Source organism: Fusarium sambucinum, chromosome II (assembly GCF_050947815.1).
Source record: "Fusarium sambucinum isolate potato_lamoka chromosome II, whole genome shotgun sequence".
Classification (NCBI taxonomy): Eukaryota; Fungi; Ascomycota; class Sordariomycetes; order Hypocreales; family Nectriaceae; genus Fusarium; species Fusarium sambucinum.
Window position 1 is genome coordinate 195,068 of NC_139293.1, and position 26,745 is coordinate 221,812.

The following is a 26,745-nucleotide window of genomic DNA, read 5'->3' on the forward strand; positions in this document are numbered from 1 at the left end:
ACATAGCTAGGACTAGGGTTTGTGATTGTTTCTCAAGCAGATCATGACGAAGAGCGGGTAGACAAGGGTTGTCAATACTTAGGGTAGTGATCGATATTACAGCCCCTCGATGTACCATAACCTGAACGCGGAGAAAACTACAGATCCTCGCGGTTTGCTACTTACCCCATACTGTTCTTGGTCACATGGGGAATAGAAGCCACGGGGAGAGTATCGTGCTTACAGAGCGATTTTGAGAGCCGAGGTAAGTCAAAAACAAAATTCAACGTCGGAAATTCTGTCGGAATACTCAAAGAGGTATACAACCCCTTGTAACATGGAATTGTAAGTTGCGGGGTAAGATCAAAGCAGAATACGAGGCTGTATACGAAACCGCGTACTGGCCGCGACCCATGGCCCATATGCTATCACCGCCACAATCCACCAAGCTCGCACATGAATAAACGAGCAGTCAGGGTGGGTAAAATAAAATAACGCGTCACTTGGGCCACTGTACTCGAAAGCAGAGTTTTACGACGGGTTTCCCGACGATGCTGAATGATGGGCTTAGACGGACGCTAAGATAGGTAGCATATCGAGAGGGATGTCGAGCTAATCTCTTTCTTCTTAACTAAGAAGTCTTGACTTAGAATCTCTGTCTAAATCACATCAAAGTAGACCAAGTCTGTCTAACATGTTTCCAGAAAACATAAATTTGTCTCTGGGTATTCATGGGCTATCCAACATGTTGCCAGTGACTGATGTTCGCTTCGAACATTATCAACCTTGCAATACTCTGGGTGTTCAAGACGCCAGGCCACGGATATCTTGGAAGATCCCGCATGACGATACTTGCAGCACTCAAAATGGCTATGATGTCGAGCTGACTAAATACGGGCCGAGTCAAGAAGTGCAAGACGTGTCTATGGCAAGTCACCAGTCCCGGCAAAACATCCTGACTGAATGGCCATTCAAAGAGTCTCTTGAGTCTCGTGAACATATATCGATTCGTGTTCGAGCTTGGGATGAACAAGGAAAGAAAACTGCCTGGAGCGAGCCTGCTCATCTTGAAGTGGGACTTTTGCATCGATCAGACTGGACATGCCAACGAATCACCGCACCGTGGGCTGAAAAGAGCACACAAGCTGGCCCTGAGGATTTGTTCCGCAATCAATTTGTTGTTCCTGACAAACCTATTCAAGCGCGACTTTATATCACCGCTCAAGGTATCTACGAAGCTGAGATCAACGGGCAGCGTGTCGGCGATCATTTCCTAGCTCCGGGTTGGACATCTTACGATGGACGACTCCAATATCAAACTTACGATGTTCATTCGCACATAGTTGCGGGTGCAAACTGTGTTGGAATAAGAGTTGCTGAGGGCTGGTTCTGTGGCCGTATTGGCTTTGAAGGAGGACACAGAAATATATGGGGTCCCCATACCGCTCTTCTTGCTCAATTGGAAGTCACTTGCGCCAATGGACAGACTTGCAGCATAAACAGCGATGGCTCCTGGAAGGTTACGCAAGGTCCAACTCGACTTGCGGAGATATATGATGGCGAGAAATATGATATGACAAAGGAGGTTCCAAACTGGTCGATGGTATTGGATGAAGAAAGCCCGAAAGGCTGGACTGATGTACAGACGATTACATTCCTGCCTGACTCTACTCATCTTACGTCGGGCTTCGCAGAGCCAGTGCGTCGGATTGAAACCATAAATCCCGTCAAAGAAATAACGACACCTAGTGGGAAACTGGTCCTTGATTTTGGTCAAAACATCGTTGGATATTTGCGTCTTTCGGGGATCAAAGGATCCAGTGGACACAGAATTACACTTCAACATGCTGAAGTGATGGAGAATGGAGAGCTTGGTATTCGACCCTTGAGGATATGCCAAGCAAGGGATGAGATCATCCTTAAAGACTCACCTGTGGAGCTATCCTGGGAGCCAAGATTTACTTTTCACGGATTCCGGTACGCCCAGATTGATAATTGGCCAGGTCCACTTGATCTTTCTTGTGTGGAAGCGGTGGTGTGTCACACTGACATGAAACCCGCTGGTCACTTCTCATGCTCGGATCCGTTACTTAATCAACTATATCAGAACATCGTTTGGGGTATGAGAGGAAACTTCATCTCAGTACCAACCGATTGTCCTCAAAGAGATGAACGACTTGGATGGACCGGAGACCTGTCACTCTTTGGCCCTACCGCATGTCTTATTTATGACTGTTTCGGCATCCTTAAGAATTGGCTGGTCGATCTTGAACATGATCAGGATGTCCTTGGTGGCGTTCCGCCAATGGTTAGTCCAAACGCTACTCTCCCAGATCCTATCTGGTGTAGGAAAGTGCCATGCGCTATTTGGCATGATGTGACGATCATAGCGCCATGGGTTCTTTATCAGGAGACTGGAGATAAGAGCATCTTGTCTCAACAGTATAACAGCATGATGAAATGGATGGCAGTGCTCCCAAGAATGAAGTCAGGGCTCTGGGATCCTGGACCCTTTCAACTCGGTGTAAGTTCTTCAAATACGTTCCTCGTGGTTATTGAAACTCATAATCAGAATAGGACTGGCTCGACCCAACAGCACCGGCAGACCGCCCATGGAAAGGCTCGACGGACGCTAAAATGGTGTCAAACATGTTCTTGCTACAGAGCTTAGATCTGATGAGGAAGATATGTGGCTTATTAGGGAAAAAGCAGGAGCATATCCGATTTGAGGAGGATTACCAGGCTACACGAGCCGAATTTCAGCAAGAATACGTAACGCCTAGAGGGCGCATTGCCTCAGATTCACAGGCTGCATATGCATTAGCTATCTGTCTTGACCTCCTCGACCCAACGCAAAGAGTACGAGCTGGAGATCGTCTCGTGGAGCTCGTACGTAAGAACGAGTTCAAAGTGGGCACAGGATTTGCCGCCACGCCGTTCCTGTGCGAAGCCCTTGCATCAACTGGTCATTTGCAAGTTGCATATGCGATGCTACTTGAAAAGGGCTGTCCGTCGTGGCTATACCCTGTAACGATGGGTGCTACTACGGTCTGGGAGAGATGGGACAGCATGTTGGAGGACGGTTCTATCAACCCGGGAGAAATGACGTCGTTTAACCACTATGCGTTTGGCGCTATAGCAAAGTTCATGTATGAGCGAGTTGCCGGGCTACAGAGGCTTGAGCCTGGATGGAGGAAGGTTCGTATCTCTCCTGCCATTGGCGCCAACTTTTCCCGAGCTTCTGCGTCACATGTCTCTTCCCAAGGCACTATTTCCTTTGAGTGGGATACCCAGGATGTTGACGGGAACCACGAAGAATTTACGATCCGAGCTAAAGTTCCCCCCAACACTGTTGCAGAGATTGTTCTCCCGGGCGTGGTAAAGGAAGAAGTAAGGGAGGTTGGTTGCGGGGAGTGGGTTTTCACGTCATTGTTCAAAAGAGAGTATGAGTGGCCAGTTCTGCCGCTACCATCAAAGTCATAATCATATCATGGTACCCAGTTACCACGCTTAGGTATAAAATAACAAGGGCATTATAATTGTGTGATATTTCGCTTCTAGTCGCAATCTTGAGTTGGTCAGCAAAGTATCTGTTCGTTCTTGTTGTGCGACTCGTGTATTACATCTTTTGAAGTTGATGACTGCTTAGAATCATACCCTTGTAACCGTTCCAACCACCCTGTACAACTTTTGATCTGCTCCGTGACGAACAGCACGTTTCAAGAAACACAGTCGTACCACAGGCTTGCAGTCCATTCCTCCAAGTTTGAGGGTGTAGGCCAAGCAATGTTTTCCAAAGCGGCTCTCGCTTCTTTCCATCTCGTAACTCCAACCGTAACGCACCAATCATGTATAAATTTGGCGAAAAGCATCCGTAGTGGCTTCAACATATCTTGTGTATGGATATCCAAAACCACTTCTATACTGAACAATGCGACGAAGGCCTTCCAAAACCACAAAGTTGATACATGGTAGGAGTTAGTATGAAGCTTATTGTGACTGCTGCTGAGATCCTGTTTCAGAATGTATAAGAAATGACGATGCAGTATTGGCTCCATGGGTTTGCCTTTTTTCCCCAGCTTCAGAACTGCGTTTATGTAGAGTCCAGATGAACTACACAACCCAGACCAAGATGAACGCAAGCATAATTGATCCTCTTGACTTGAACTGGTACCCTCATCTCCTGCTACAGACTGGATGTGAGACATAACGAAGCTCAGTAAAAGACCGGTACCCGCACCTTCAGATCTGAGGTGAGAGGTATCGGTCAAGGTTTTCAGATGGTCCAGTATCGGCTCACCATCAACATCAGAGAATTCAGTTATAGGTAAGTCACTGAATAAGGACGGAACCATCGCTAAGGCCTTCAACCTAGCCTCTAGACTTTGTAAGTTATATCCATGAGACCCACGCAGAATAACACCAGCCAAAGCAGGTGAGGTTTGACTACTAGAACGTCGATGGTGATCATCGTTCAGAATGTCTTCAAGATGACTTTTAAAGCCGAGACCAAAAACGTAAATACTATATCTTGTTAGTATAGAAGATACGCCAATGTTTCATAACGGGTGGCATACAGTAGAACCCACCGGTTCGATAATTCTTCGTCGACAGTAGTTCTCAAAGCCAGATGGGATGGTCTATAGATATCCATAAACCTTATCAAACCATACAAATGTGTCTCTGCTATTTTGAAATTTCCTAACGCGCACTTGCAATAATCAGCAGCTATTCTCACATTTAACGATGCCAGATTATAAGATCATACCTCGATGAAGCACAACGTAGCAATATGTCTCACACACGAACTGTATCTCAGAACTGGTTGGCCAAGACATTCATTCACATGGCCAATAGCCTTGATCTTATGCCACAGTAGGGTCGGAATGAAATTCACCGACCCAGTTTTCCAGACATGGTATATGCCAGCAATAAGCAAAGTATTGCGTAGTGCATCAACACTCTGGATGGCGGATGCCAGTCTATCTCCAAATTTGATATAAGCATGATAGATTATAATGCCAAACAGCGGGCGGATAGATAGACTTACGTCACATCGCGGCTTTCTCTTGCGCTTGCGTCAATTGATTCGCGTAATCCGTAAACTAGTAGAATCCTCAGTAAACGAGCATATAGTTAGCAGGTGAAGTCTATTTGACTCACAATAATGAAAGAGTTCGTGCGATTTGAGAGGCATATGTATAATGAAGGAGTTGGATAGGTAACTCGGTTGAGAAAAGGATGAGTTGGGCAGCGAATTCATCAGTTGTCCGTACCCCTGTATGTGATTACTAGAAAGCTCGGTGGCACTGGTGAAGTTGTCCATGACTTGAACAGAAGGGTGAAGATCAGCTGCTGGTTTTAGAGGGAGGATCGTGCGATGCTTGGTATGGCTTCCGCTTTGTCGGTCTGGTATCTTGAGAAACTCGGAATATGCGCATGGAGTTTTTGTCCTAGTACACCGGGAACAGACTGGCTTGTTTTCATCACACTTGACATGAGATCGCTTACACTATAATTGAAGTCAGTTGGATCATCGTCGCCTGGGTGCAACTATCGACAAGAGTACTAAAAGAGTACGGGGGCTAATACTTACAGGTATGCAAGCCCCATGACTTCTCGGGCCATTAATCTGATATCTTTTACGGCGTGGTAGTTCAAATACGATCTTGGACTGCATGGCGAAATCCGATACATATGTAGAGGGGAGAATGGCGAACAGAAAGTTGCGAGCAAGGCGGATGACCTTTTTAACAACTAAAAAGTTAGCCATAGCCCCTAGCGCTATGGTCAGACCCCACCATGCCGTTTGTCAATGCCCAGGTCAGCATAGTCTCGAATCACATATGGATTAGTAAGCTGAGGACTCCTCTGTGATCAATATGCGGAATAAGGCCATACTTACAATTGTGGGAAGTGGGTGTGTCGGTTCTATGCATAACTCTCATGTTTTACAAGACGCTTTGTTTCATCACATTGAATACATGAAGTCTCTTAATAGCTAAAGTAAACGAGTCTTGATCATTGCTACTATTGAAATGTCGTCGGGTTTCTATGAACGATCATATAACTGTGTTGATAGACGCGATACCCAAGAATTTCCAAGGATGCTCGCATCAGAGTAGAACATGTAGGCCGTGGTGCGATAGAGTTGGTGTTTGCAAGTCTTCCGGGCTGAAGCTCTAGTCCTGTCGACTCTTTAACCCCATCAGCCTGGAAAAGAACGATTGTTGAGGAGGCTAGAAGTGCGTAGCCAGGTGCAGCGGGGTAGAAAGTAGAGGGTACGAAGAAGCGAGAGGACGAGAGGTTCCCAAGGTCAGCGGTCAAGTCTAGCTGATGACCTTGAGAGTTTCGCTGAAAGGAAGCTTTTCAGGCACTTCGGGATGCGCCTGGGCTTCATCACCGTAGTTGAGGTGGCCTTTGAGCTCATAATCATCAGGAACCCCACAGAATGCCCTGACTGCTGAGACCACAGGAGGGATGGCATTCATGTGCTGAAGGTTGGCGCCGACGCCTTCGAGCTCAAGCGCAGTCCACACAAGAATTTGGAAGATACCCTGGGCATGTTCACCAAACTGCGGGAACATATGGGCAGCCGATTGGTGTTTGGCGGCAGCCTCAATTGTGGTCTGGCCTCTCTCCCAAAAAAGGATCTAAACGTAAGAGAAATCTGTTAGTCACCTGAGGCAAAGTGTGCAGAAAAACTAATCAAGATTCCCGAGAAAAAAAGCAAGTAGTGTACTGACCGATCCGTATGCTCCCTTGTGCATTTTAATGAGTCCACTCATCTGAACCCACACTTCTTCGCTGACGCCCTTGAGCACAGGCTCAGCATGTTCGATAATTAGATCCCAGAACTGTCTGTGCTTCTCCCCAGTGATGAGTGTTACCCGGACAGGTTGAGTGTTATACGAAGATGGCGAAAATGAGAGGATCTCCTTCAGAATTTCTTCCACACGATTGTCTGTGACGGCCGACGTGTTCTTCAAGTCGTAAACAGAACGACGATGTTTGGCGGCGGCAAGCCATTGGTCAGTAGAAATCAACTGATTGGTCATAGTGGTATTATTGTTTGGAGAATAATTTGTGTAATGTAAGAGTGTAAGTCAACCAAAAGGATAGTGCGAGATATTTGGTTCTTCTTCCTGGACTGGCGACACGGACCGTATATTTATATGTTTCTCTTGAGCTCGTGTCTAGAGTACCATGCAAGCCCATATGTTCCAGCTACTAGGCTAACTGGGATCATTACAGTGACGGGACTTTCTCGAGACTAGAGCGCTGAATAATGTAAACCAGACCCCGAGCGCCACCCTCCAGGAAGTTTTACGCATGACTTCTGTGAGTATCCATGGCCAGAACGGATTTATAATACAAATAAACTACCTGCAAAAGATCAAGGGGCTTAGGGTATTGGCCAAACAAACTGGGCTCGGAGCTAGCTGCGGGTCCAGGCCAGCAGGATTGGGCTTGTGCATTTTAGTCAAAGCTAGTCGTCGGCGGGTAGATTAAGGACACTCCATAATCTGGCTGTCTTACCGTAACTGACACGCAAATAGATGACGAACCATCACTGCGAAACTCTCTTTGCAGAAGGTGATAGGCCGACTCTAGTAAATCTCCGCAAGTTTCCACATGTTGTTGTTGATGGAGTTACCCGTGCAGCTTAGCTACCCGTCCAACCCCACTAATCTATCTGCTAGTCTATAATCCGATCGTAGTATATTATTGGTTCATTTATACGATGAGCATTTGATGGGCTGATGACCGCTTCGTTGCTTACATAAACAACGATAATACTCACATTAGTGCGCTGATTGACTCAAGACATCATCGATGACAGTTAGGATCCCAGTTTGGTTACAAGGGCTATAGTGACTATCGCAGCCATCACAATAGTACTTACCGCTGCTTACAGAAGCCTTAAGCCGCTGTTGCTGGCACGAATGGTACCACTTTATTTTCATATTTTTCTTGAACTCAATCACGCGACGGCCATGAATGCAAAGTGATACCCTAGTCTACACTAGTTAAATGATTGTCCAATAAGTAAGGCGTAGTTACGACGGGTGCAAAGTATTACGCCTTTTAATGGCCAATAGAGCGAGCGAGGCTTATCCAACTTTCATCGATAGCTAGTGAGCTAATGTCTACGAAAGTACTAATGAAAGTGGCTCTATATGCTCACAGGTGGTAGGTAGTTGGACCAAAATGTTGTACTCGTGCGACTCAACGGTGTTTTGGGACCTGTCCTTAAGACTACATGTTTATTGAAGGCTAGACTGGAAGGCCAAGAAATCCAGTTCTGAAGTCTCAACAAGATTGTTCGAAGATTGTGGGGTACACGTGGCGCAACCATGAAGGTGGTAACTGTACCTAGTACTCAAGACTGTTTCGAGACGCTGAGACTCAAGATATTTATCTTCCACGAGTTACACCACCGCTCACAGATATGTTCTGACCAGTAATCCATCTAGCCTTCTCCTGAACCAGTAGGAGTACAGCATCGCCAATATCTTCAGGCTCGCCTGCTCGGTCAGCAGCAAGTGTCAAGTCAATTTCCGGCTGCAGTATGACGTCGACTAATTCTTCCGGTATTAAGTCTGTTCGAACAGGACCTGGCGAAACTGAATTAACAGTGATGCCTTTACTCCTTCCAAGCTGCAACAGGACTTAGTGAACGGGCCAAAAGAAAACAGTATTTTATCAGTTCAAGTATTACTTACAAGCTTCGCCAACGACCAGGTCAAATTATCGACAGCAGCTTTGGAAGCTGCATATGTGATGGTTACATTGCCGCCGAGCTGGGACTGAGTGGAAGAAATATTGATAATGCGTCCACCTGGCGGCATGTAAGGGATGGTAGAGTTCACCATGTATAATGGGCCATTAACATTCGTGTGGAGGACATGGTCAATTTCTTCTGGATGAAGCTCCCCGAAGATGTCGACGAGGTTCCCGGTGCCGGCATTGTTTACTATTCCGAAAGTCAGGTTAATATCTGATAACAAGCCACAGCTGTTCCAAGGAAATCTGAATTTATTTACCAAGAATGTCGATGTGTTGAGTGCCGAAACCAGCAAGAGTTTTAGCAACTATTTCTTTGGCGCCCATGATGGTATCAACCGCAGCTTGAACCGCGATTGCCTTCCCGCCGCTCTGCTTGATAGAGTCAACTAATCCAGCCGCCCTGTTGGCTGAGGAATCAGAGACGTAGTGAATAACAACAGACGCTCCGTTGCGAGCCAAGGCTTTAGCGATACCAGCACCAATACCGTTTTCGCGACCTGAGCCAGTAACTATGGCAGTTTTGCCTTCAAGAGATAAAGTGTCGATGGGCATGTTGGATAAGATGGTTAAGTTGTTCTGTATGTGATGTGTGTTTTGCGAAGTCTGAATGTATCTTTGTAATGGTCTTGTCTTCCAGCAGGCCGTGACACATCATGTTTTATACGTTGTTTTGTATCTCACGATCATCCATATGGCATCATAGCGCCAAGGATGGAAATATTTGCTTTGTCAGAACAATTACTCGGTCGAATCTAAACCCGAGTCGGTGTATAAGATATTGCTATTACGTTCGGCTTCAGAGACAAGTTCGTTTGTGACTTTCACAGGTGTTGTTCCTCCGAGCTCAGTCAATCTTTGTAATAATATTCATGGACTTTGATAAACGGGTTAGACCCTACGGAGTACAGGCTTAGCCTTCGGCTAGTGAGTGTCACTAAGCCTTTCAAACCCTAGATCCAGGGTCATTTTTCGGTCCCTGAATCCACCTGACGTACTGAATCAAGCAGAGATTTTTGTACTAGCCTCCTAGCCTCTCTGCGTTTGATTGGTTCAAAGTTACGATATTCAAATGATTGGTGCAAACTTTTCTAACCCTTGTTTATATTGGGATCGCTGAATTATTTAGGGCTACTTGGACCCCTACAATTTATGGGGAACAATGATCTACTGTTGCCGTCTTTCCGTGGTTATAATATGATTGTCGATCAGAGTATATGATTACTCCGATAGTGTGATCGGAGCTATGTGTACATTGTTCTCTGTAGTGAAGCACATCTTTTTCTCGACTTGGAAACCAGTAATCATGATTGACCATTTGCCGTCCATCAGCGAGCTGACGACCATAATCTCCCAAACTACCGGTGGTGGGTTTGATGCAGACGCTCGTGTCTCTTCCTTCTATTCTGCGAGAACTTTCTGAACTCCAATAGAGCATCTGTACGTCTCCAAAGGTGAACCCTTGAGTGATATGCAAGGATATCATATTATCACGGGCCTCGCAACTCTGCTGCAGAAGCCAGTGGACAATATCAGTAAGCCTGAGTGGTTAACATACTGTAACCTCTGGACTATAGGTGGATCGAAGAGACATAACACTTGTAAAACTGTTATATAGCTACAGTGATTATTAGTAATCTGTTCTTTATGTAATTATATGGCTTTAACATTCTATTAAAAGCACAGATAATAGTTCCATTAGACATTTGCTAGTCTATCACATCCGGAGCATTATTCTATTGCACTCATGTTATATATTTAAATGAATGAAGAAGTTAACTAAGATTTCCTGAAAGTAATGAAATATAGAATTGCGCTTAGGAAAGCCAGACTGAACCCGATAATACTGTCGCTGAAGCCTAGGGACCTCCGGGTGCTTTGAATTGTATGTCGGCTCACTCGTCACGGCTTGGATCGAAACCGGGAACTTTATCGCCAGCAGCCATCCGGAGGTTCTTGGTGAAAGCATCTTCCCAGTCCCACAACTTTGGGGCGACACCGGAACGCCATGCTTCAAACATCTTGTACTTTAACTCTCCAGAAGGCCAGTGGTTCCAACCCAGAACACTTCCCAGAATCCAGTCCTTGGTAAAGTTCTCAACCTTGCCATCATCTTTCTTGTTGGCAATACGGAAGCAATGAGTACCAGGTCCATCCTTGTGGAAAACAAGTTTGGCGCGGTCTCCACCAGTCAGAAAGTTTTCTGACGCCTTGTCGTATTTTCCATGGCACGAAGGCGCGACTCGTTTGACTTGGTTGTCTTTGACAAAGATCACAATGTTCTCCCAGTCATGCTTATGGCCTGCACCAAAAGCTTCGAAGCCAGTATGGTCCATCTCGAAATAGTATTCGTACATGATGGCACACCAGCCATTGTTACATCGCTGTCGAGAATAGACATTGCTGCTATGAATGCGGCTAGATTCTCGGCACCTAGAGAGGCTGTTACCCCAGTATGGTTCCAGCCCAGGGTTGGTTCTGCCACCTATGTCGATGGCTGATGTGTAGTAGCAGCTGTCCGTATCGAAGTCTAGAAGAGGCTGGTATTTCTCCTCCTCCACGTCCCCTTTGGGTGGAAGCATAGGTATCACGTCTCGGGTGGATAAAGAGGTCGACCCAGTGACAGGAACCGACTGCACCTGTTGAAAGACGCAAGTGAGAGCAACGATAGATGCCAAGTTGAACATCTTGAAGTTTGATATGAGAAGTAGTAATGAAACGAAAGGTCTTTCAGGTTAATGTGTTTGTTTGATGAGCTGATGGGTGAGTTGAAATGAGATCAAGGCTCGGATGGATGGCCTGTTATATAGAAACCTGAATTGTGTCGTTGCAATTCAACGACATCGGGGCTCACATAATACATTTGACCAACAAAGCCCGTTGTGACATCTAATTCGTGGATTTTCTGCATCGAGAAAGTGCTCCGCCCATTGGCAGGCTACCCATGTTCATAAGACGAAGTAGGTACTAGATTTTGCGAGCTGAATGAGTCAGCTTATACGAATTTATCGGCCGTAGACTTTAGACGATATTAGTCAGATCAGGTATAACTGACGAAGTGGAAGATTGTTATAACAATATCTCACATTTAGATTTGATCATTGTTGAAAATTTGATCTGCGCGGACAGATTAACCTTTGTTGAAAACCTAGAGGAAATTGAGAAGGCCTGGGCAAAAGCTTAAGGATCATAAAAATAATAATAATAATAATAACAATATCTCACGAGAGTTATAGCGAAACAAGGCTCGGCTAATAGGAAGGCGGCTGTGCCAGAGGTTATTGGTGTTGCAAGTCAATACTAGTGCACTTAATAATCTACACATCATAGCCCAATGGCACGAAAGATGCCAGGTTCCCAATCCCAGATGCTGTATTTTAAACGTCCCTGTCAGCCCTGTCAGCGAACAAGTGGAGAACGCCCCTGTCCAAACTCAGGCGCTTGAATAGTGACCGGATTCTATCGTGCTATTCGTCGACAGAACCTTGTCCCTCTTCAAGCTTAATTACTTCTCTGGCACTGCCTTTATGTATGTAATATTTGCGCAAAGCTATTTTGAGGCACTAAGTTAAATACTTGAGATTGGATTATGAGATAAGCTTACTACTTATAATATTACCTATTCAAGCCATTTTGCCGTATGACTGACATTTTATCTAATCCTGTTTAGGTCTGCACGGTCTTAGTATCTTTGCTGTTTGGGGTTAGCAGATAATTTGAGTCACAGGCTCAGAGGCTTTCCTGCAAAGTAAGTGAATGTACCACCCAGTGTAGACGAAGAGAAGGTACAATGCCTCTCGACATATGGTACACTGTCGCTCTTATTGGACAAGTGCAAGGGTATCATGTGGAACAGGGATACTTCAGATTACGCGCCAAATTGATAACGCCCTCGAGGGTCAGATTCTGACACAACACAACATGAATACGCATTTTACATCAATGAACCGAGTACAATTAATATCTGACAGCTCGTTGGTAGCCCGACCAAGCCACATTAAACGCAGAGTAGCTCTATTTAAGTGAATTAAGTATTTAAACTAGCTAATAAGTTATTACCCTTATTACTCCCTGCCTTATTAAGTAGATACTATATATAATAAATCCCTTAAACTTCTCTTTAAAGGCCCTTCCTATATCTGCCCAGCAGCTATATAACCGAAAGTCATAGCGGGCCCAAGTGTTCCGCCTGGACCAGGGTACTTGGAGCCAAACACACTAGCTGTGGTATTTCCAGCTGCATAAAGGCCCTTGATAAAGTTCCCCTCTTTATTCACAACTCGACCATATTCATCTGTGAGTAAACCGCCTTTAGTGCCAATGTCTCCAGGATATATCTTTACCGCGTAGTAGGGAGGTTTTGCAATAGTCCCTAAGTTCGGGTTAGGCTTGTACTTTGGATCACTGAAAACATTGTCGTATGGGTTCTCCCCGCGGCGGAAGTCTTCATCAACCCCACTCTCTGCGAAGCCATTGAAGCGCTTTACTGTTTGTTTCAGCTGATCTTCGTTGACGCCAATCTGCGTTGCGAGATCGCTTAGAGACGCGGCTTTATATAGGAACCCGCTGCTGATAGCTGACTTGGGCGTAATACCGGGCAGAAGGCGGCCCAGCATGTACTTTTTGCGATGACGGCTATCTATAATAAGCCAAGAGTGTATTGCGGGGCTATCGCTGTTCCTCGATAGCATGTCGTTGCCGGAATCGACGTAGCACTTTGACTCGTTGAAGTATCGCCTTCCCGACTGGTCAACAATGATCGAGTGAGGGAATGAGCGGGCGTAGACATCCATGGCTGGTTTTCCATTATCAAAGAGACAGGGCATCCACCAGCCGTACTGCATAAGAGCTACTTCCGCACCAATGTTGATGCCAGCAGTAATAGCGTCACCTGTATCTGCCTGGGCGGTAAAGGACCACGTCTCGTTGGTAGGTTGGCGTAGATATTGCTTTCTCATGGTAGGATTTCGGGCAAAGCCGCCAGCGGTAAGTATGACGCCTCTTTGCGCCCGGATTATGATTCTTCTGCCGTCTTTCTGCACAGTAGCCCCGAGGACTTCGCCTGCGTTGTTCGTGATGAGGTCGGCCAAACCAGAATCTAGCCAGAGCTGGCTCCCAGCTCGAACATTGAGATTGAGCAGTTGGGCGATGAGGCTGACACCCATTACCGATGGCTTCCTGCCTCGCACCATATCCCAAATAGTTCTAAAGACGGCCACTCTGACGGCCTTGGCGAAGGTGCCCAGACTGGATCCCATGCGGAACACGTTTCGAGCTTCCACTGAAGACATGACTGGCTGCCAATCGGCAGGTGTGCGTAATAACTTCCGCAATTCTGGCCTCAGCTCGTTAAGATCGAACCGGGCGGCAGTAATGCTTCTGCTCGATGTGCAGGCTCCGGGCTCCAGAGAGTGATAGTCCGGGTAGGGAGCGTCAATCATCCACCTGAAACCCTGCTCCTCGAGGAACTTTGCCATTTGGGGACTCTGTTGGAGGTAGGCAGCTCGTCTCTCTTGGCTACTTGCCGGGCCTGCATCTTTGACAAGAGCGTCAATATACGTTGCCCCGGCCTCTAGTGAATCTACAATTCCATGTTGTGGTTGGAGATGGTTATTAGGGATCCAAACTGAACTGCCAGAGTAGCTTGACGTTCCTCCGAACTTGTCCGACTTTTCAATGACTAGTGTGTCGAGGCCACGAGACCGACTGCGTAGGGCAGCTGTTAGTCCTGCGGCACCCGAACCAACCACCAGGACGTCGGTGGTGTGGTCAAAGGCTGGAGATCCTGATAGTGTTTTTGCAGTAGAGGCATAATGCATAGAGTACAGGGACTTAGCTAGGTTGGTAGGTATCTGAAAAGACTGCATGTGACGCCGTCTTACACTGTTCAGTAACCAAGAGGACAACATGATAGCGAAAGTCTCCCTGCAAAGATCGGTAAGTAAGTATTGAACAATGATGCTAAGGAGGTTTGGGATAATATCTAGTTCCAGACGTATCCAGTCTCTGCCTTTTTGTATGCAACTACGACAACTCGAATTACTGCCCCATTGGATAATAAGATCTAACAAGTGATCTTGACACCAAGCACAAAGGGCAAAAGGGCAATAAGGCACAGGTGCGGAATTAGTGATGCAAAGTCCGGTAACCCCAGTAAGTAGCCGCATCCCATACCTTAGTTTGGGCCCTGCATACCCTGTTGTATCATTCCCTGTTGCCTCCGAAACCCCGTTAGAAACTGGGCATGGCAGGTCACCTAGTGCAGCGTGGAATTTGATAGGGGGGCTTCTCAAAGTCTAATCGATGCAGTGAGGGCGGTATATCACGAAACATAGGGCTCCAGTGCAGCGTGGAATAGGTTTGGGGAACTTTACAGGTAGCTCTAGTCCGATTACTCTGTCAGTGCCACTTTTTAGCGGCTTTTCCCTTCTTTCAATCCGTATAATTCCTATGACATGCTTTAATTATAACCACAATAGAGGCATGGGATAGCCGTGAAAATTATACTATAAAGAACCTTTGTGATATAATAACAAACAGGGCTGTCAATACAATTGCCACAGAAGGCTGACACACAAAATGTCAGTGCTGTTCAGCTGAGATTTTGATATAATATCTGCAATTTTAAAGCGGCCACATTATGCGTCATGACAGCCCGATTCGGCTAAACCTGGCTTCTTCAGTGTGTACCTTTAACAATTCTTAAACTTCTTGCTCTGCACTCTTATAATAAGTCGGTGACCCTATATTAAAACGAGAAGAAGCTTAATCAAGGCAGCCATGTGGCTAACAGGATGAGATTGCATTGCAACTACCCTATATAATGCATTAATATTCCACGGCAACATCCTTCTTTTCCAGCCGCTCCCCATATTTCATGATGAGAGGGTCCATGGATGAGAAATTCTTAATGTCTGCGAATAACTTCTCGCGCCAAGGGCCAGCCATGATCGCATCAAAGCCCTCGCTCGAGCTAAACGTGAAAGTCGTCTGGATCTGGAACGGCACGTTATCACCAACGAGCTTCACCACATCCCAGTGTAAAAGCACGGCCCCCGCCGCCTGTTCAAACATGGGCATGTGCTTCTTCGTATAATATTCATAATCAAATTTAGCTTCACTTGGATAGAGAATCTTCAGGCGCCACTTGGTTAATTTAAACTCTGGATTACTGGGCACTAAGGAGTGACGTACGGTGAATGAGTGAGCCATGCTGTGACGTTGGTTTGTTGTGCGGTTGCTTGAATAGGGTGGACGATTGAAGCAATTTGAAAGATAAGGTTGATTGTGTCCTGTTTTACAGTTGCAGTCTTGAGGGCTGAAGACTGTTCTTGGAACGTGTGTATTGTTCAGCGGGTATTCCGGGCTTGTAGTCTGGAATTAGCTCGTGAATAGAGTACAGATAATGCGATGCCAAGGCCTTGGTTTAACCTTGTTAAAGAACCTTATTTCGTCGGGCTCAACCCACGGTCCGTTGTTAGATCCCCGCGTCCTCTTAATCTAGACGGCATTTATAACTCATGTGGGTCCGAAGCCAATCAATAAAATAATATGCATGACTCCGGACATAAGACACTTAAATACGTGTCTAAAGCTAGGGGGAAGAAAACCAACAGTTCCTGCGTCCGCGTAATCGGGCAGTCCCTTGTAGATGGCTATGGGTGACCCGAAGTGCCAGAGCCGGCAAGAACATCACGGCGATACCATAGCGAAAAATCCGAAGAATCTTAATCAGTTAAATACAAGGCTTTAATGTCTAAAAAGAAGACCAATACTACCTCATCACACTACATCGCTCAATCACCAATATATTTTTGTTTCTCTACAACACAACTACAAACTCTTCCAGAAACTCCTTTGCTAAATCACCATGACCTCCATAAACAACAAAGTCATCGCAATCACTGGCGGTGCTTCTGGCATGGGCCGCGCCACAGCGACTCTTCTCGCCTCACTCGGTGCCCGCGTATCGCTCGCCGACGCCAATGCCTCTCTGCTCAAAGAGGTCGAGGCTGAGCTCGTGGCCGCTTACGGCGTAGAAAACATCTACGCCAAGCTCGTTGACGTTCGGGACCGTGTCACCGTCGAGGCCTGGATCAAGGAGACTGTCGACAAGTTCGGCAAGCTTGACGGCGCAGCGAATCTGGCGGGCGTTTCTGGGCGGCAGCAGAACGTCGCGTCTGTCGCCGAGGTCGACGACGATGACTGGGACTTTGTCATGGACGTCAACGTCAAGGGCGTGCTCAACTCGATACGAGCGCAGATCCCCATGCTGAACGACGGCGCTTCGGTGGTCGTTGCGGCGTCCACCGTCGGCCTCATGGCTTTGCCAAATAACGCGGCCTACGTGACGAGCAAGCATGCCGTCGTCGGATTAACCAGGACGGCGGCGAGAGAACTCGGGTCAAGGTCTATAAGGGTAAACGCAATCGCTCCGTAAGTGTCCTCCAGAATATCAAACATGCTGAGACAATGCTAACCTGTGCCAGTGGACCCATTGAAACGCCCATGCTGAAAGGTGCGGCTACGCGCATGGGGGGCGACCCCGAGGATATTCCCAAGGCCATGTCTCTGGCGATAATGAGATTGGGTAAAGCGACCGAGGTTGCCGCGCTCGTTGCCTTTTTGCTGGGGGATGACTCCAAGTTCATCACAGGATGTGTCTACCCCGTTGATGGTGGCCAGCTATGCTAGTTGAAAGTGGAGTCAATGTGGTCTACTTGTCATAGTTGAGGGCACATTGTAAGGCAGTGAATAGACTTAAATGAGCATCGTGAAAGCTTGGTCCTGCCAGTATAACAGATAGTATTGCATCAAATCAAATCTTTGCAGCGCATATGTTTGCTATAATCAACACACGGAGCCGATGCACAATGTTTCTTGACTGACCTGTATTCAAAGGTTATTTACGTAATCTGATATCTTTTAAAAAGCTATGCTACAGCGGAGAGGACACGTGGTCAATCTCATACCGAAATTCATGCCTAAATTCAATTTGATACAAATCCACCAATACTTCAAACGCGGTGACGATGAGCCTGTGTATAAAGGGCAAAGAGATCTCTCGTGCCGCAGGTCGACAGGTTCATACGAGGCTGAACAGGATTGTATATAACGAGCCACGACCATGGACTCTTTCATCTTGGGCGGTCTATAGTGCATCATTTACTAACTTCTACTTTGGAGCCCTTAATCGAGATGCCTCGTTAAGGCAGAGAGCTGCATGTCCTTGTGGGCAACATTGGTAGGGCTTTGACGATCAGGACAACTATATTTCTAACATAACGGAAGAAGTAGTGAACTAGAAGTCTATTTCTTACGAGGACGTCTTAAATCTATGTAATTCTACCTGAAGCGGGGTGGCATGTGCTAAACACATCCCTTTAACTAAATAACATGACTAATGATATAAACCTAAGCCACTACCTCCACAGTGAATCCTTCGAGGTTCCCTTGCGCCGCATAGTCTTGCGTCATTTCCTTGTAATCGACGGGTCCAGCACCCCAAGGCATCTTCTTACCCTCGTTGATAAGTTGTTCCTCGGTCTTGGGCTGGGTCTTTGCGAATGCCGCAGCGCCCTCGTTGTTGAAGTAGCCGGGCGTGCACGTAGGCACGACGCTATACCAATTCATTGTTTTGGCGACTTCCAGGCCATAGTTCCTTTCACCCTCCTGCGAAGCCTCTATGACAACTTTCTGGTTCGGGCCTTTCTGCTTCTGGGCTTGTTTTACGATGCTGACGATGAGAGCAGCCTGGGTATCTAAAGTAGACGTGTAGTTCCACGTGGCTCCAACTCCACGACCCAAATAGCTGAACATGTTCGGAAACCCAGGCAAAGCCAGTCCCAGAAGTGTTCCTGCGGCGGGAGAATGCCAGTAGTCCTTCATGTTGTGGCCGTTGCGTCCCTTGATAGTCAAGCTTGACTTCTCGGAAGGATCCATAGTCATGCCCATTGTGAATCCGGTGGCGAGGATGAGGGCGTCAATCTCATACTCGATGCCGTTAGAGATGATGCCGTTCTCTGTGAGTCCATCGAGGCCTTTCCCGTCGGTGTCGACCAACGTGACGTTCGACCTGTTAAATGCCGGGAGGTAGTCATCATGAAACGAAGGGCGCTTGCACCATGTGCCGTACCACGCTTTCAACTTCTCCGCGGTGCCTGGGTCCTCTATAATTTCATCAACGCGCTTGCGCAGTAGCTCAGTGCGCGGGAAATCGAGCTCGTACATGTCCTTGATATGTTGCTCGACCTCATTTGGAGCAACAACCTTCGATTTCGACCCGAGGAAGCCAGAAGAGGCTGGCGTATTCGTCCAACCATCGTTGATTATATCAGGACCATAACCTTTGCTGTTGCTGACGTATGCATCAAAGTTCATCCTGCGCTTCGCTTGCCATCCTTTTTCGCTCGTCAGAGCGGCCCATGCCTCCGCATCGACCTCAGTTTGGTTTCGAACACCTACGTACGACGGTGTCCTCTGCACAACGTATACGTGGTCAGCCCATTTGGCCAGCTCAGGCACAATCTGGATACCAGTTGCGCCGGTGCCGATAATAGCAACTCGCTTTCCTCGGAGTTTCACCAGATCAGGCTTTTCTTGAGTGCCACCGGTGTAGTCGTAGTCCCAGCGGGCCGAATGGAAGACATGCTTTTTATTGCAAAATTCCTCCCACCCATGAAGCTTAGGGACCTTTAGAAAGGGAAAGGAGCCGCCGGCCAGGATGACAAACTCGGAGGTCACAGTGAAGGTCTCTGACTTTGCGGGTTGACCAACTGTACGTGTCATAGTGACAACCCAGAGCTTCTTGTTCTCATCCCAATTCGTTGAGTCGATCTTGGTACAAAATTGCCCTTGAATGCCAAAGTGATCTGCACTTCGTTCGATCTGGCCTCGGATCTCGTGGCCATACGAGTACCTATGTCGAGGCTGATAACCGGTTTCCTCGAGAAACGGGACGTAGCAGTAGCTTTCAACATCGCACATAGCTCCCGGATAACGATTGTAGTACCTGTTGACTTCGTTAATGTGTGCCAATGACATACGGATTTGACATACCAAACACCACCAAAGCCTCCCGCAACATCAACGCACACAACATCCTTCTTGTCAAAACCAGCCTCAATCAGGCGTCCCGCATCGACAACGCCGTTGATTCCTGCTCCGGCGATAAGGAACTTGATATTATCGCCATCTTTGAGAGGAGGGCTTTTGACTCGAGCATCGTTGTAGTCCACCCAAGAATCTTTGTTTATGTTCTGTAGATTCTCTGATCGAGCATCGATGTATTGGCTGTTGCCTTCTTTCTTGAGACGCTTTGCTCGTTCGAGCTCGTACTTCTTGCGAAGTAGTTCCATTCTTTCTTTGGGAAGTTGTGTTGCCGTCATTGTAAAGACTTGAGTAATAAGTATGTGTAGAGAAGTAGTTGACTGTGTTTTGAGGAGACTTGAGAAAAGTAATTGGGAACATAGCGATAAATAATTATTCTGCTTCTAGTCCCAGCCAGTATAACGAGCATTATGATATAAGCTTTCGGGCTCAGGCTTAACAAAAATTGGGTAGGTCTTTTGTCTAACTACAACGCAGTATGCGGCTGTTCGTAACATGTGTGTGAGTTAACTGGGCTTTTTATGGGGCCGGCAGTTAGATGTAACAATAGGTCGCCGGAGTTAGGAAGCATAATATTCCTGGTGCATTTACATACTCACCTATCAAGAGCGTAACATTTCGTCTATAGTTGTCGGATTTAATGCAGCAAGGATTAATTATGTTGAGCGACCTATTGACTTTTTTTTGTCTCGGGCCCTCGGGAAGTAACTACGCCCGGATTAGACTGGATCTTTCCCGCAGGTTCAGCACGCCTCGCTGATTGGCTCCTACCCGTTTTTTTCTTTTTCTTTCTTACCGCCGTTGCACTATCGTCTTCGGCTATTTCTTCGGCTGCACGCTATCAACTCGGCACTGGATAATTCTCGCATCCTATACGAGTGTTCCTAAACGAGTTCTCGCTCCGGCTATACGAGTTCTCGCTCCGGCTATACGAGTTCTCGCTCCGGCTATACGAGTTCTCGCTCCGGGGACTAGACTTCCATCGTAACCGGTAACGTTACAGTAAGTATTACTTAAAAATACCCGCTAGAGGAAGGATGTTTTTATTTGTTTTGAGGTTATACCTAGATTCCTTATTTTCTTTAGGGTTTTTAATAAAGGTTAATCTATCTATACAAGTTAAATTTGAATAAATATTTAAATCTAAGGTTTTTAAAATAAGGCTTGTTCTATAATATAACTCTTGCAGTATAAACTCTATAATAAAGGTTATAAAGGGAGCTTCTATTACGCTGAAAACAGCAGTAACTTCTTCCTGTTATAACCTCAGTCAAAGTCAGTTAATCCCGGTCTCTTGCTGCATATAACTAGCCACTTTCAATGGTCTCGTATACAATGCCAACTAGCATTACGATCGGCAAGATCAGCTTTCTGGAAAAGCTAAACACACTAGAGGAAGGATGCCTTGTCGGGATTTTTGGTCTTCTAACTTAGTCACCTTTTAGTAAGTAATAGCATTGCAATAGACTCACTCGGGAATTTGGAATAACCCGAGACTGCAATGAAAGGTTGTCTTCCTAAAATCAGGCCCTAATAAGAAAGGTATAAAATTCCTCCTTTCTACCAGATATTATACCATTCCTATGCCATAAGAGTCAGTCCACTATTGGCCAGCACGCTCTTCTCTCCTAACTTTATTATCTTCAGTATGTACGAAACTAGAGAATCAGTTTTAAAGCTGGGAGATCAACAGTAAGTTAACTGGAGGGCAAGATACTCGATGTCTTGATGATCAACGCTGACCAGCTAATGACGTGGTGTCTAGTCCCGAATTTTCCCAGGTTAGAAATACATGCAACTCTCTGTCTTCCTTGACTAATCCTAGAACAGTTTCTCTTGACAGCTAAAGATGTCCCAAACATCCCGCTTTCTGCTTTGGCAGCCGCTTTCAAGCAGAATCCGCCCCCCGCCCCACCATCCACGAATATTGAGTACACAAAGAAGATTCCCATGCGAGATGGATATGAGAGCGAGCTTCGCGTTCATCAACCTCCTGGCCAATCACCTGGAGTCCGGGCCATGTTCGTCATGATTCACGGCGGTGGATTCTGCCTAGGAAATAGCTACACCCACAGCTATCAGTCTAGGGCCATTGCATCGCTACATAATCTTACTGTCGTTAATTTATCGTATCGCTTGGCCCCAGAACATAGGTTCCCTACTGGACCTGACGATGTCTGGGACTCTCTGCAGTGGTTGAGTCAAGCAGATAACGCTAAGGAGCTCGGATGCGACCTCTCTCTTGGGTTCTACATTGGTGGTGTCTCTGCCGGCGGGAACCTTTCTGCAGTCACGGCGCAGCGGTGGGTGTCGGAGAATCGTACTCCTAAGCTCTCGGGAGTCTGGGCGTGCATTCCTTACCTCTTGGAAACTGAAATCGTACCCGCCGAGTACAAGCATCTCTATCTCGCCAGAAAACAGAACGCCAATGCCATGGTCATCAACCAGGAAGCGATGGAGTTTGTGGGAGAGGCCTATCGTCCAGACGTGCTGTCGCCGAGTTTCTCTCCCTTTCAAGCCGATCATCCACACGAGGGAATGCCCCCAGTCTACATCCAGGTTGCTGGTCAGGATCCTCTCAGGGATGATGGACTTATTTACGAGAAAGCTTTACGGGCTCACGGAGTGTCGACAAGACTAGACGTGTATCCTGGTCTTCCCCATGCATTTGACGGTATCTTTCGAGAGCTAAACATTTCGAAGAAATGTATGTCGGACATGCTGGCAGGGGTCGGCTGGCTCACAGGGAAAGAAGTTAACAGCAAGTTATGCGAGGAGGCGGTTGAGGAGTCATATGCCGCTACGCCCTCTGTGAGGCCGATTTAAGGTAGAGATTAAACTTAAATAGTATTTATTACCTATACAACAATAAATACATTAACGTTAGAAGTGGCTTCGAATATGCACGCTTATTACAGCAAATTCTCAACACCGACAGTCAGGGATAAGACCCAAACAGATACAGTTATCTGCTCACCAATAGCTACAGATACCAGGGAATTACCTCCATCTACATGATGACGAAAGTCGCAGTTCCATGTTGCAAAAAGTGGATCGAGTTACTCGTGGACCGAATCCAGAAATACAGGGAACATGTTGATATTAAGACAATCCCAATCTCGTACAACGAACTAGGAATCGCATTGAAGACCATCACAGACACAAAGGAGGCGTTAAAGGATTTAGAGACTTATTGCGAACTGTTGGATCAACAGCGAGAGCCTGATTAACTCCCCTTTCCCTTTGCCTGGTACCACTTTGCGAAGCGTGGATTATCAGTACTGCTCATCACTTGCGGCAAAAACGCAAGCTTCACCATCCAGGCCAGCTACAGACTTGCAAGAGCCCATTTCGAAACGGCAAAATACAACGAGGCCATGTGAGTTTTGTCTGTACAAGTGATTTCATATCAAAGCTGACATTACAATCCAGTGCCTTGTTGAGGAAGTGTGTGGCCTTCCCGGGCGACGTTCCATGGTGCAAGGCAGACCTTGGGAGATATTGCTGGAAGCTGGGCCGCACACTCCAAGCATCAGGTAACAGTGGAAGTGAAACACGTGAGTTGCTTGAACGGTCCATGAATATTCGCCACGACTTGGTTCCAAATGATGATCGGCAAAGGATGAGTTGACAGATTCGGACTGGGATGAACTGATCTACGTTTTATACCGTTGATTTTGTAGGGGGACTTTTATCTTGGTCGTTTCAAAGAGAGTGCGAGGCAATTTCGGTCTCTACTTGGACATTTCATACACTTTCTCTCAACATTGGAAGTTGTCTAAGATTGTCATTCATTTTTGTGTTTTTTTATGATATCTTAAGCTTGCGCTCAGGCCTTCTCAATTTCCTATAAGTTTTGATCAGTTATTCATCTCTATTGGATCTCAATACTCCCAGGGTTGAAAATGAGGCGTAGGAGGATGCGCCATACGAAGGACAGACCTTTGACAAACGAAGATCACATGGAATGAATAACTAGGAAACATGCGGAAAGAGTTATGTATTTTAAGAATTTATTCACATATTATTCATGAAATACCTTAGTTACAAGTGAGTATTTACGAACGACAAGAGTCCAAACAAGCTCAGCTCTAAATGTTGGATGGTTATGGATTAGGCAGGTGAGCACGAATAATAAAAGGCTAGGAAGGGTTAAAACACTTAACCAGGCTGCCAAGTTAGCAGGTCATGGGATAATGTAATGGGTGAGATACAAGTGTTTAATCATGATTGGCCCTACCCATTGAGTATGGTTGTACAACAGAAACAGGACACACAACTGACGAGTCTGGACAATAGGATTTTACGCACTACAGAGACTCATCTGAGTGGCATTTCTCAACATTTAACCAATAGTTTCGGGTCTTTCTCAGCCTGATCTGCTTGAGGGTGTATTAAGGCCTCGCTCTCCATTGCATCCAACAGCTTTTCACCCGCCCTTGGCGTTATACAGAAATGGACCCGGCAAAGTCATCAATAGCGTCACCCGAGGATACAGGCACTCGGCGTCGTTCAGACCCTATAATTGTTAGATCAAACACCTGGAACACAAGTTCAGCTCACCATGAAAGACGACTCAGCCCTTCCTCGAGCCATGATGGTATGAATCACATCCTATTCTAATACTTTCACTCATCTATACTGACTGTTGGCCTCAAGCTTACAAGTCCACCTTGTCTACCTTTGTACCACACCAAGAAGGCCGTTCCTTGTTCTCAGGGCTTCACTATGAGGCATTTTCAAAGCTTTTTGATCAACCTAGTACCTCTACCATATCCAGACCAGTCTCTCAGCCAAGTAAGGCTGACTTTGCCGTACTGCACGAACTACCAGCTGTTTCGGGTGCACGGCGTCAGGTACACACGCTGACTGCACTCGACGAGATTGAGGAAACCCTCCGCAAATCCAAAGTGAATAAGATACTGTTCCTCCGCGGATATCCTGCGACAGAATGGCTTAGCCGTATAGCATCCTGTCTTGGATTAGACTACGAGTTCTTGTTCCAGCACATGGCCAACGGAACGCAACTTAATCTGAGTGAAATGTTTTGTCTACCGCCCATTTTCGTCATCGGCACAGGGACAATTCAGTTGACTTTTACGAGCATTGGAATGTGGGATAACCACAAGTCTCGTTCAAGCTTGGAGAAGGCTCGTACAGACTTGGCGAAAGAAATGAAGTCCTTTACAGATGACGTCAACATGGGAGGAAGTAGGATAGCGCCGTGCAGTACAATGGTTCGCAGTTTTTCTGTTCACGATCTTAAACACTTTTCTATCGAACAGCAACTCACAATCAAGTTGCTTCGGTTCCAAAACCACTGGACAAGTAAGTTCTCGCGTTCTACAGTTAATAGTCGCTCATCTTCCGCTCTATCACGACTTAGATATGACTAACTCTGATGACTTATTTAGTTGTTATGTGGTCAGACTGCGGCACCAGTCTAAGTCAAACCCATCGCGGTCCCTGGCAACAGATCAGAGTTTCACATGCAGGATCTGTTCGCTTTATCAGTTGGCCTCTTGACTTCACCAATCGACAGATCAGGCAAATTATTAAGTCAACACAAGAGGAACCAGTTGATACAGCTAAGAAGGACCAAGAAGATGCACGTGATCCCCTAGAAATGGGGTTTTCACTACTTTGTGACGAACTCGGCCAGAACGAAGACAGCACAGAGACAATGGCCAGTAATGCCTCTCCTTTTCATGCACTCAATACAATATTTCAGCTCTTGGCAGTATCTGAATATCAATTTCTTAACCTCATGGAAGAGAAAACGGAAATATTTGGCAAAGACGCCAATCACGGGATCGGTGAGATTCAAAGGATCAAGAAACAGGTTGACGCTCATCTTGAACGACTACAAGATGTACTGGATATCATAAAGAACCGAGGAGGTCGCGGTTGGCCACTGGTGAGCCAAACGCCACATTCCACCCCCAGCCCCCACAGCGAGGAACACAGCGATGAGCAATTACAACGCCGGGAGAGTTCTCTCAGCACCTCGTATCGGCCGCAGCACCACAGAGAGGAATCTCGGAATAAGAAGAACAGCGCAAAAGCAAAAGCAGACGATGCCGCTATTTGTCTCGAGCGAAAGTTCGAGAAGCTCATCCGTCGTGCCCAAGCCGTTTCATCTGGCTGCCAAGATGAGATGGAAAAACTATCGAACGAGTCTGTCGTTCGCGAGGCACAACGTGGAAAAGAGCAAGCGGAGGCGGTAGCCAAGGTAACATTTATTGCTGCCGTTTTTGTGCCAATAGCCTTTACTACGTCAATCCTTGGAATGGACCTTCAGCAGCTTAACGGTTCTGGAGCTGATATAACAACGTGGATATATGTGGTTGTGCCTGTAATGATAGTTAGTGTGGTAGCATGGGCTGTTAATGGAGAGCGAATAAGGAGAGTGTGGCAGTGGATAAGACGGCATATTGTGCATAAATTTAAGGGGTTGAAAGAGAACGGAAATCAAATGGAACTCGTTTAATGTTTCATATATGGAAAGCGGGTAAAGCATTATCAAGACTACTATCATAGAACATATTTAACACTATTTTTGCAGAAACATCCTGGGCAACGAAAAGCAATAAACAAAGACATAGACTAGTTTCTTAACGTACAACGGTATCACGTACTGTGGATGAAGGACGCTGTGGCAGGTGGCAGCCCGCGCTACACGACGCGCGATGTGTTGAACGTGAGGGATGTCACGAGTTCGATCACGTGATCACATCACACGTAGGTACATGTACAACATATCTTTCCTGTCTGCCGTCCTTCAACTTGGATCTTCATCCAATTCATTCAAAAATCAGTACTTGAGATTTAGCCTCATATGGAAATTGGGGTCTTATTTACAATATCTCC

General features: G+C 46.4%; 9 protein-coding genes across 9 annotated transcripts; 4 read left to right on the forward strand and 5 right to left on the reverse strand.

The window, feature by feature from the left end:
• Positions 1-724: 724 nt before the first annotated feature.
• Positions 725-3,462, forward strand: FSST1_006830 (bacterial alpha-L-rhamnosidase-domain-containing protein; the record flags this gene model as incomplete). Its single annotated transcript, XM_083236381.1, has 2 exons — positions 725-2,503; positions 2,557-3,462. 2 exons carry the CDS (start codon positions 725-727, stop codon positions 3,460-3,462), a joined length of 2,685 nt encoding a protein of 894 aa, XP_083082791.1.
• A 2,846-nt stretch (positions 3,463-6,308) lies between these two features.
• FSST1_006831 (uncharacterized protein) lies at positions 6,309-7,037 on the reverse strand (the record flags this gene model as incomplete). Its single annotated transcript, XM_083236382.1, has 2 exons — positions 6,309-6,632; positions 6,726-7,037. The coding sequence occupies 2 exons, from the start codon at positions 7,035-7,037 to the stop codon at positions 6,309-6,311; spliced, it is 636 nt and encodes a 211-aa protein (XP_083082792.1).
• A 1,360-nt stretch (positions 7,038-8,397) lies between these two features.
• Positions 8,398-9,321, reverse strand: FSST1_006832 (SDR family NAD(P)-dependent oxidoreductase; the record flags this gene model as incomplete). Its single annotated transcript, XM_083236383.1, has 3 exons — positions 8,398-8,640; positions 8,706-8,956; positions 9,027-9,321. The coding sequence occupies 3 exons, from the start codon at positions 9,319-9,321 to the stop codon at positions 8,398-8,400; spliced, it is 789 nt and encodes a 262-aa protein (XP_083082793.1).
• A 1,340-nt stretch (positions 9,322-10,661) lies between these two features.
• Positions 10,662-11,453, reverse strand: FSST1_006833 (NPP1 family protein; the record flags this gene model as incomplete). Its single annotated transcript, XM_083236385.1, has 1 exon — positions 10,662-11,453. One exon carries the CDS (start codon positions 11,451-11,453, stop codon positions 10,662-10,664), a length of 792 nt encoding a protein of 263 aa, XP_083082794.1.
• Positions 11,454-12,899: 1,446 nt separating this feature from the next.
• Positions 12,900-14,675, reverse strand: FSST1_006834 (FAD binding domain-containing protein; the record flags this gene model as incomplete). The annotated part of the gene is made up of 1 exon (XM_083236386.1): positions 12,900-14,675. The coding sequence occupies one exon, from the start codon at positions 14,673-14,675 to the stop codon at positions 12,900-12,902; it is 1,776 nt and encodes a 591-aa protein (XP_083082795.1).
• Positions 14,676-16,636: 1,961 nt separating this feature from the next.
• FSST1_006835 (3-oxoacyl-reductase) lies at positions 16,637-17,460 on the forward strand (the record flags this gene model as incomplete). The annotated part of the gene is made up of 2 exons (XM_083236387.1): positions 16,637-17,202; positions 17,256-17,460. The coding sequence occupies 2 exons, from the start codon at positions 16,637-16,639 to the stop codon at positions 17,458-17,460; spliced, it is 771 nt and encodes a 256-aa protein (XP_083082796.1).
• Positions 17,461-18,180: 720 nt separating this feature from the next.
• On the reverse strand, positions 18,181-20,153 carry FSST1_006836 (cyclohexanone 1,2-monooxygenase; the record flags this gene model as incomplete). The annotated part of the gene is made up of 2 exons (XM_083236388.1): positions 18,181-19,777; positions 19,825-20,153. The coding sequence occupies 2 exons, from the start codon at positions 20,151-20,153 to the stop codon at positions 18,181-18,183; spliced, it is 1,926 nt and encodes a 641-aa protein (XP_083082797.1).
• Positions 20,154-21,523: 1,370 nt separating this feature from the next.
• On the forward strand, positions 21,524-22,701 carry FSST1_006837 (alpha/beta hydrolase fold-3 domain-containing protein; the record flags this gene model as incomplete). The annotated part of the gene is made up of 3 exons (XM_083236389.1): positions 21,524-21,567; positions 21,641-21,656; positions 21,706-22,701. The coding sequence occupies 3 exons, from the start codon at positions 21,524-21,526 to the stop codon at positions 22,699-22,701; spliced, it is 1,056 nt and encodes a 351-aa protein (XP_083082798.1).
• Positions 22,702-24,330: 1,629 nt separating this feature from the next.
• FSST1_006838 (uncharacterized protein) lies at positions 24,331-26,365 on the forward strand (the record flags this gene model as incomplete). The annotated part of the gene is made up of 3 exons (XM_083236390.1): positions 24,331-24,475; positions 24,535-25,203; positions 25,290-26,365. The coding sequence occupies 3 exons, from the start codon at positions 24,331-24,333 to the stop codon at positions 26,363-26,365; spliced, it is 1,890 nt and encodes a 629-aa protein (XP_083082799.1).
• Between the last annotated feature and the right edge of the window lie 380 nt (positions 26,366-26,745).